This window comes from Sebastes umbrosus, chromosome 6 (assembly GCF_015220745.1).
Source record: "Sebastes umbrosus isolate fSebUmb1 chromosome 6, fSebUmb1.pri, whole genome shotgun sequence".
In the NCBI taxonomy this organism is placed as follows: domain Eukaryota; kingdom Metazoa; phylum Chordata; class Actinopteri; order Perciformes; family Sebastidae; genus Sebastes; species Sebastes umbrosus.
The window spans coordinates 19989327-19999418 of NC_051274.1; the positions used below are offsets into that span (position 1 = coordinate 19989327).

Below are 10092 nucleotides of genomic sequence, written 5' to 3' on the forward strand. Positions count from 1 at the left end.
ATAACGTTACTCGCTGCGGAGCCCCGCTGCTTCCTGGAGGCTGAAGCAGGAAAAGCCAACACTAGGATCACTAGATTCACCAAGCTGCTCTCAACTATCATTTAAGAGCCAGTCCCCCCCACACACACACCCTGCGCAACAGGTGAACTGAATAACCCTCCAGTCACTCAGCAATTCAGCCAAAAAAACACCAGGGAAAAGGGGAAACGACAGCAAGCACCAGAGAATGGGCGGCCGCAACAATATAAATCCTGGAAGACTTTGAAGAAATTGGGAGGAGGCAGAGACTTTGAAGTCATGGAGAAAGAGAGTAATGTTGGTTGGCAAGACTGCAAGATTCAAGTAATTTGTTTTATTTAAAATCCACAAACCTAAAGAAACATCAAAAAGTTTTTTACCTTTTTCAGGCATTGTTTAGACTTTATTTTCCAACATTTTTCAAACGTTTTTTTAGACATTCTTTTCAGACATTTTTTCCAGACTTTTTTCAGACTTTTTTTCAGGCATTTTTCAGAGTCTTTTTTTCCATCATTTTTCAAACTTTATTTTTCAGACTTTTTTTCAGACATTTTTCAGACTGCTTTTGGGACATTTTTCAGACTTTTTTTTTTTTTTTAACCTTTTTCAGACATTGTTTAGACTTTATTTTCTAACATTTTTCAAACTTTATTTTTCAGACTTTTTTTTCAGAAATTTTTCAGACTTTCTTTTTTTTTTTTTTTTTTTACCTTTTTCAGACATTGTTTAGAAGTTATAAGCGCAACCATGTTGTTTTTTCCTAAACCTAACTAAGTGGGGTTTTTTTTGCCTAAATCTAAGCAAGTGTTTTTGTTTAATTCACAACATTAAGCACGTGTTTACTGCGACCGTTAAGTGACAGCAAGATCTTGACAGCGTCAGTATGTGACGAGTTGGGATGAGAACGTGTTTCAAATGTGGGAACAAAAAATTGCTTAAAGAAATAGTTTGACATTTTGTGTAATATGTTTTTTCACCTACTTGCTGAGAGTTAAATGAGAAGATCGGTACCACTCTCATGGTCATCTGTTCAATATGAAGCTGGAGCCAGGAGATGCTTAGCTTAGCTTAGCACAAACACTGGAATCAGAGGGAAACATCTTGCCTGCGAATACGCATATTCCCCCAAATGGCAAGCTCTTCCTTTAAAACGCCAAATATTTTAATCAACGTCTTGTGGTCATGTGATCCGTGACTGTTGTCTGTCAGAAGAAAAGGTGGAGGAAGTGTGTGCCTCCTCCCAACAGACAACACTGGTTTCTTTTAACCATGACCACAACCTTGCTGTTGATACATGTCCGAGTCCAAGAGAGCAGATGCACATTTCCCACACATCCTGGCTCCGAAGCATTGTTGCTCGGAGTCAGGAGGAGATGAATCAGGGTGTGAAGAGGTCTCGAGGATTGAGGTTAGCCACCAGACAGACGTCATAGCTGTCATGCACGGCTGCTCGTCTCTCCACCACCGTCCACACATTGTCTGCAGGATCCAATTCCAAAATCTCCTTGGTGATGATCTCATGACGGCCTGCAGTCATGAGAGAAACTATGTAAGTTATGGCTGACCAAAATCTAATTTCCAAAGATAGTGCCTCATCAGTTAGCTGGCATTCCCTAACTCTCATGCAGACCCAAAGAGTGCCTTGTTTTTTCACCATGAAGTCAAACTTGCTAGGGAGAACTTCTCTAAGTGACCACGCAAAAGAAGCTGTTAAAAATAATTTCCAGGCGTTCACTAACTGACCGGCCCCCTTGTAGTATCCACAGAGGTAGAGCTTGCCCTCCACTGCTCCTATATTGGAGGCGTTGGTTCGGAGGGTGAGTAAAGGAGTGGGCAGGGTCGGTCCCGCCCTCCAGGTGTCTGTGTCTGGGTTATAGATCTCCACGGAGCTCAGGCAGCGACGTGATTGTCCACAGTCCTCTCCATCACATCCTATACCCCCTGAGCAACACATACAACATCTTGCTTCACACTGACTCATATAGAATAAATACTTAGGAATACATTTGCAGTCTCGTAGTCTGACCTAGTATGTAAATTTCTCCGTTGAGGACGGCCGTGCTGCAGCGGTACCTGGAGTACTTCATCCTTGCACACTGAATCCACCGGTCCTTGCCGGGTTCAAACTGAAACACACGGTTGCTCAGTTTGTCAGGGTCTTCGTCTGGCTGGTGCTGAGGGAGGAAAAGAGAGTTGGACAGAAGGAGGAAAGCAAATATTAGGAATTGAGGTGAAAAATGAGAAGCAGAAGAGGGACTGAGAAGGCAAACGTTACACTCAATCTTTCACAATCTGACTGAGTTGCTTTATAGCCACTATGTGTCGGATTTATGAGTGATTATAACAAATTTGGGATATTTTAAAGCAGTTTGTGTTTAGCAACAACATTAAAAGAGATGTTACTGGCATAAACATTAAACAGAAAAGGTATCTGACAAAACAGCTACAGTATACACAGCTGATGTTAGATTCCCATCTTGAATTATTATCCCAGTCCTGCCCTGCTGGAGGGTGCCAAAGTATTTTCAAATCTGCACACTGGATTTACATAAATAATTGAGCTTTTATTAAAGGGATAGTTTGGGATGTTTTGAAATGGGGTTGTATGAGGTACTTATCCATAGTAGGTGTATTACCTACAGTAGATGATGGTCGACACGCCCCCAGCTTGGAGAAGCAGACAGTATTACCAGCACAGGAGCAAAGCAATGTACTGCTGTGGACGGGGACGGCAGAAAAACACATTTTAGCCACCTAAAAGAAAGACTCACCTAAAAAAAAACAAAAAAACAATATGTGTTCAAGTGTACGCTATATTTAGTATATTTTCCGATGGGGAACTGAACTGAAAGTGAAATGATCTAGCCTCTCTCTAAAGCCAGCAGGCTCAGATGACAAAAACAGTATAGATACGTTTCACTTTCTGTTCAGTTCGCTGTCGGAAAATATTTTAATTATAACGTACATTTAAACGTATTTCATTTTTTTAAGTGCCTTTCTGATAGGTGGCTAAAATTTGTTTTTCTGCCGTCCCCGTCCACAGCACTGTATTGATTTGCTCCGGTGCAGGTGATCCTGTCTGTTTCTCAATGCTGGGGGCCTGCCGACCGCCATTTACTGTAAGTAATACACTGACTAAGGATAAGTACCTCATAAAACCCCGCTTCAAAACACCTGAACTATCCCTTTAGTACTTGTGGAGAAAGTCTTTTTTTCGGTTGTCAACAGGCTAGCCTAGAACCTGATAACAGACCTGTGTCCTGTTGCTCAAGGACACTTCAGTACACCCATCTACTGCACAGTTATTACTGACATGCACAGTATTGCTTGTGTACCTGTGGTGTCCAGCCCCCCAGCACATAGAGATGCTCCTTCAGGCTGACGGAGCAGTGGCAGGCTAAGGGGAGAGGCAGAGGGGCGAAGCTGAGCCAGCTGCCTCCTCTCTTCAGCGACCATCTCTCCACACTGTCTGTGATGATGTAGTGATTACCCACTTTCATCTGACCTCCTATCATATACAGGGCATCGCCTAACACGCCTAAAGCATACATGTCCCTGTACGCTGTGGAGCACAGCTCCACCCAGCTGTTCTCCTCCGAATGATCGTACCTGGAACATAAACAGACATTTTAGAGCTGGAACTTCCTCATATGTGAGCGCACACACACACACACACACACACACACACACACACACACATACACACACACACACACACACAGCCCTGTACTTCTATCTTTGTGAGGACACTCATTAACATAATACAATCCCTAACCCCTTACCCTAACCTTAACCATCACAACTAAATGCCTGACCCTGACCCTTACCCTAACCTAAACCTAATTCTAACCTGGACCTTAAAACTAAGATTGAACCCTCAAAAAGGCCTTTGAAGGTCTGTCCGAAAGTGAGGACCGGCCAAAATGTCCTCACTTTCCAAAAATGTCCTCACTCTGAAGGTCTAAAACTCAAATACATCCTCACAAAGATAGCTGTACAAGAACACACACACACACACACACACACAGACACACACACACACACACACACACACACACACACACCTGCAGATATCCACCCTCTTCCTCCTGTGTTGGTCTTCTGCCTCTATGGCCACCACTATGTTGTTGTCTTGTGTCACTGCCCCAGCTGTGATCTGCCCCACACCTCCACAGCCCCTCAGTGGAGAGGGGATGTAGTAAGTCCTTCTACCGTGGGGGGCAAAGCAAAAACTGAGGTCAGCAAGTCCTCCACGGCGGGCAGGGACTCCCTCCTTATTCACCCCACCCAAGCAGAGCAGCAGGTCAGTGGTCTCCATGCCGTAACGGAGGGCCGGCCGAGGTGGAGCTGACGCCTCACAGAGGCCTGAGGTCTGGAGAGCAGCGTCAATCATCCCAAAGCACTCAGCATCCCTCAGCAGTACCTGGAAGATTCATGTATAGACAATCTACTTATCCTTTGATAAATGTGTATAAAGAGACTTCTATTTCTTGTCCCTTCCCTCCCTTTCCTCTCTCACCGGGTTTCTCCTCCTGGCTTTACGGAGGAATCCAGGGTCCACAAGTTCCAGCCGGACCCGCCTGAGTAACTCCACAGCCTGGGCTTCTCTCTGCGAGTCCCCCCTTCGCCTCTCCACCCAACGCAGCACCAGCTCCAGCACAACCTCCTCCTGCGATACGTTGAGGTCATCTGAACGCAGCAGATCCCCAAGACTTTGGGCATCCAGCTCCAGCACTTCTTCTTCCTCACAGACCTAGAGACAGCACGATAATAAAGGGGCAGAAAACAATGGCAATGACTTAAAAGAGTTAAAAAGAAACAGTATGTAGCGGATGGTAGCAAAGAATGATGAAGATAAAAACTTCCAAAGAAATATACTGTAATTCCCAAAACACCTGTGCCTGACTGTGCAGAAAAGTGCAAGTCATTTCTGCCCCCCAGTGGCGTCATTAAGTAACTAAAAAACAAGTCAGAGAATGTGAAAAGCTGGTAAAATTAGTTGGTTTGTGGAGCAACAGATCGTCTGTTCTGAGCCTTTAAAGCAAGTCAGTCCTGAGAGGCCTGTATGGACATATTATAAATGAATTTATGTTTATAAATCATAATCAGGCCGTATTGTTTTCCAGGTCCTGTAACAGATTTTTTTACCATGGAGCCAGGGATAATTATGTATGGCTCTAATTGAGAGAATATATGAAACTGCTAATAATGAATTCCCCACCTGTGCAAAGTGTTGGCAGAGGTATCTCAGAGCGCAGTCGGCCAGACCAGCGGCCCCCAGGTTTCTGGCCCAGTGGTACAGACCGACACAGTTGGAAGGGTCCATACGAGCCTCCATGTGGCTCTGACACAACCTGAAGCAGTAAGTAACAACAAGTCAGTACTTCTTCAAACATACTTTAGGTCACTGTCCTCTTTACTACCTACACATCTCACTAGGCTACTGTACTTTAAAGCTGGGGTAGCAGCAGACCCCAGAGGTATATTTTTTTATATATATATATATACTGAATATATATATATATTTTTTTTTCATGACTTTGTCAATCAAATTATTCGTAATGACTTCATATCATTGTTTTCTGTTTTAATTATTATTATTATTTTTTTAAATACTAATATATTCCTGGCGGGGATAATGATGTTTAGAGAAGAAATAAGTTAAACATTTTGCTATGATGGTTGTTTCTTACAGTAGTATATTCTTGGGGTCCCCAGGGACCCCATTCCATAGTCCTTGTATGTTAAAGGTACAGTGTATAAGATTTGGCGACATATAGTGGTGTAGTTGCAACCAACTGAGTACCACTATGCTCACTCCTCCCTTTCCAAGACTTCCGTAACGTGAGTTGGTGAGTGCAAAACCGTGGTAACGCCGTTCACCTCACTCAGAGGCCTTCCTTACCATAATAACACTACTTTAAGAGCAACGGAAGTCAGATGGCGGCTGGCGGCACGACTGTTTTGCATTCTGTGGCGTGTCGGAGAGCTACGGTGGCCTTCAGATAATATAAAAATGTGAAAGTCGCTCTCTAGAGCCAGTGTTTGGTTTGTCCCTTCTGGGCTACTGTAGAAACATTGAGGAGCAACAAGGCGGACTCTGTGAAGAGGACCAACTCCCTATGTAGATATGTAGGACTCATTCTAAGCTAACAAAAACACAACGATTCTTGGTTTCAGGTGATTATACACTAATGAAAACATAGTTATGAATATTATATTCCATTTCTGCTAATAGATCCCCCGAAATGCTACAAACTGTTCCTTTAATATGTTGGTAGGAAGAGGGTTAATATGGATGAAGACTGTACAAGTCCTGTTGATGTTAGTTTATTAGAATAATGATCACTTCCCAATCTCTTATCCCACCTGAAGGCTCCGTCTACATGGAGCAGGAAGGCAGCAGCAGCCACTTCCTGGATGTTGTCGTTGGAAAGGTGGAGTTCAGCTTGGTACATGTAGTCCAGTAGCAGCTCCAGGCTCTGGGCAGGTGTGTCTCTGAGAGGTACCTCTCCTCCCCGTGTCTCCTTCAGACCACATGTAAACATGGCCTGGACGGAGTGATTCACAATTACAGTCTCATAGCATCGTCAACAGATTTGCTTGTAACAGTTCAGCAAAACACATGTTGCATCATCTTGTATTTTCCTATATCAGCACAATGACTTTCAGTGACTGTGCATGGCATCTTTACCTGGAAGTAAGGGCTGAATGCAGACAGCACCACCTTGTGGCAAGCAAAGGGAACTCCCTCTGCCAGCAGCACCACATCAGTGAGCTCCTCGGCTGCTCTCATCCTCTCCAGCTGCCTGAGCAGAAGTGAGCCATGCTCTGCCTGAGCAGAGCTCAGCAGTGGATCCTCCATGGACTCTTGTTCTGGATGTCTGTCCCACTTTTGTCAGCATAGAGAGGAAGACCCTGTGGCAAAGAAGGGTCAAACACACGTAATAAGAGAGAAAATGAGGGGGGAGTTTGGTTCATACAGGGGCTGTCAAAGTTAACGTGATAGTAATAAAGCACAAATTCAATTGAACCCCACTAATTTCTTTAGCGCATTAACGCAACTTGAGGTTTTTAGAGTGGAGATTCTGGCATCATATGAAACTAGAAAACCTAAGAAATCCATTTTAATCGATTGACAGCCCTAGTTCATACACAAACTCAAAATGTTACTCTGGTGAAAGTGCAGAAATAGGCTATTAGCAGCAAATTGTAGCAAGGAGTTTGGATCCCTTCCAGTGGTTCAAAACTGGGGGGTTGTGAGATAGTTAATGGGGCATAAATTTGTATTTTGTTTTTTGTGAAATATTGGATTATTACATTTTTTTTGTTGCCTCAAACAGCTATTTAAAGGAACAGTGTGTAACATTTAGGGGGATCTATTGGCAGAAATGGAATATAATATTAATATGTTTTCTTTCAGTTGGTTGCAAACTGCAACCTCACCGCTGGATGCCACCAGATCCCACACACAGTAACCATCTTGAGGAGTTTCAAGGGGAAATGTCTCATAGACATCTGTAACATTGTAAAGTGCCTTCAAATACACACGGTTTTCTTGTAAGAGGTCACAAGCCAAATAAAGGTTGGAAACCACTGGTTTCATCTTTCACAATGTGTTGTAATTCATACATTTATGGTATGTTTTTTTTATATGTTTATTTTGAAAAAAACCTTTTAATCAGAGGTTTATAATCTGACCATATCAAATAACAAGAAACTCATAGTAAGCTGACAGACAAACACAAGGTTGCCATTTGAGATCTGCTTTGTAATGTTTGTGTGATTTGTAAACTGAGCTCAAACCACAGCCGTAATTTGAATAAAAATGTGAATCTGCCAGCCTGGTTGAAATACTGCATGAAAAGAAAAATGTTTCCAAAGTGAAGCTTGAAGATATATAATTAAGTTCAGTGAACTGGATCTATGTACAGACCTTGTACAGAGCACACTTGGTTCCACTTTTTCCCTTTTTTCCCCAACTGAGCTAATGAATCACTGCAGGGTGTTTCGCTCTAGTAGGTACATTTACTGCCACTGATCACTATGGTCACTATATTATGTGACATCATGTGGTTGCTCCTATGAGGACAAACAGCTGAGGAGAGCCTCTGAAATGGTGTTTGGTTGATTAGGAGAGGTAGAGGCCTTTCTTCTCCATGTCGACCTGTATCTTTAACTGGTGCCACCCCTGAGCAGCTGGCCCATCAACTCACACACATATGGAGACCATAGCGACACTGTGCAAAACATGCAGGTAATCTCACTCCGTGCACAGGCAGTAGCATATTAGCATGACTTCAGCAAGAACATGCAGAAAACAGCTATCATACCAGTGGTGTCCTGATCCAGAGCCAGGATTCATACATTTCTGAATTGAGGTGACATCGGCATTAATATCTTAAACTACTCTTCACAGACTGTTTTTGTTTGCTGGCAGGTCTGTCTTGTGTTCTTCTGTGCTAGTTGTTGCCTGTGAGTGAGGGGGAATAGCAATGCTCACTGGTCAAAAGGTTTAAAATAGACCAGCAAGTGCTAGTGGTGCTGTTCAGGTTTCTATAAGTGGCTGCTGGGTAAATAGTCTGCAAGTCCTCTGTAGTTTGTGTGGATGTCATTTAGAAACTGCAAGAATTAGAAGCGCTTTATGTAGAAGATGAAGAAATCATATGTTGGGATTTCACCTTGGCTAAACCCACCAAGTAACACTAGTCTGTGTTCAACAAAACACTACCAGGAATCAACTCTCTGTTAATGGTGGTATTGAGGTCCCGCCCACACACACGCCCGAGCCAATCATGAGCTGAGATCAAGATATAATAGGCTCGTTTCGAGATGAACGGCGCCTAGCCTGGAAGTCGGACAGTTTCCAGCCGTTTCGAGCAGCCTTCACTGATTTTACAAGAAATCACAGAAAAAGTTTTCTCTCTTTTAGATGCGATCTGTTGGCTACTTGTAGTTTTCAGACCACGTTGGGATTCATTATATTTGTTTGTAAATATATGTGGAAATGTGCGTGTATCTGGCATTGTATTCTGTCCTTCATTATTTTTATGTCCGCCTTGTAAAGCACATTGTAATGAGCACTCGTTTTGATAAATGCTTTTAAATAAACTTCATTATTATAATTATGAGACTTATAATCAACCACACAAGATGTGTTTGTTAACAGATGAAACCTACAGTGCACAACATGAGACTAATAACCTATGATCTAGCATTAAATATTTTTTAGTTTTTACAACACGTGGATTTTGCTGTCAAAACTAAGAGCCAATCAGCTCTTTGATCAGGCGCGGGCCAGGTGTTTCCCATAATGCCCTGGGTCTTGCAGTCTTTGGAGAGCAACTACGGCGCATGGCTCTAAAAACTGCGTCCTCCTCGACCCCTAAACTGAAACACATTAGGTTTGATAAGATTTTTCTTCAGAGACCGCCATCTTAAAAGATTGAATTAAGATATGATTAAGACCAGAATTCTATAGTTGTCCACTACAGTTGAGGAAACAACCGTGGAGGAAGTGAAACCTATGAATAGTCACTCTTATCAAAGAACGTATATTGCCAAGGAGTGAAAGTCAATTGTTTATTCCGTTGCAACATCAGCGCCCAGCAGCAAAGCTACTCTTCCGCCATTTTCTGACTGAAAGCGACTACCGGATGCCAGTAAAACGTCCGCCTAAAAAGTGTCGTACAAAAGTAAAACAAAATGACATCTATTTCATTGCCATATTCTAGCGAAATGGCCTGTGTTGAACAATAAAATATTATAAACATAATTTTCAGTCCAAAATGGCGGCAGAGGCTGTTGTCAAATAAAAACCAGAGTATCGTCTCTTTGCTTCTTTGCTGTTATGACTCTTACTCACATTGGGCTCACTCCTATATTGAAGATATATGTGAAAATAAACTACCAGTATTCTCCATTCTTCTGGTGACAGCCCCCTGGAACTCCTTCAAGGACCCCTGGTTGAGAGCCACCGGTATAGAGCACCTTTAATTATCCCCCTTTCAAACACACCTGGAGTTATTGTATGCTTGAAAGCAGATTTTATGGTTATATAGTTGTTTACTACTG

At 42.8% G+C, this 10092-nt stretch overlaps 1 protein-coding gene across 1 annotated transcript; it reads right to left on the bottom strand.

Moving 5' to 3' along the window:
* Nucleotides 1–829: 829 nt before the first annotated feature.
* Nucleotides 830–8541, bottom strand: LOC119489376 (kelch repeat and BTB domain-containing protein 12-like). The gene is made up of 10 exons (XM_037771693.1): nt 8352–8541; nt 6713–6936; nt 6388–6569; nt 5240–5372; nt 4538–4771; nt 4083–4441; nt 3354–3627; nt 2045–2192; nt 1762–1959; nt 830–1545 (listed from the first exon to the last, which is right to left on the bottom strand). The coding sequence occupies exons 2-10, from the start codon at nt 6881–6883 to the stop codon at nt 1397–1399; spliced, it is 1848 nt and encodes a 615-aa protein (XP_037627621.1). The 5' UTR covers nt 6884–6936; nt 8352–8541; the 3' UTR covers nt 830–1396.
* Nucleotides 8542–10092: the final 1551 nt, after the last annotated feature.

What these genes read in the sequence shown, in the direction of transcription:
- LOC119489376 (XM_037771693.1), bottom strand. Translation starts at nt 6,883, where the DNA reads ATGGAGGATCCACTGCTGAGCTCTGCTCAGGCAGAGCATGGCTCACTT. An exon ending in TCTGCCAACACTTTGCACAG is followed by an intron (nt 4,772 to 5,239) that starts GTGGGGAATTCA and finishes TGCTGTCTCTAG; the next exon opens with GTCTGTGAGGAAGAAGAAGT. An exon ending in AAGAGGGTGGATATCTGCAG is followed by an intron (nt 3,628 to 4,082) that starts GTGTGTGTGTGT and finishes TTTATGTTCCAG; the next exon opens with GTACGATCATTCGGAGGAGA.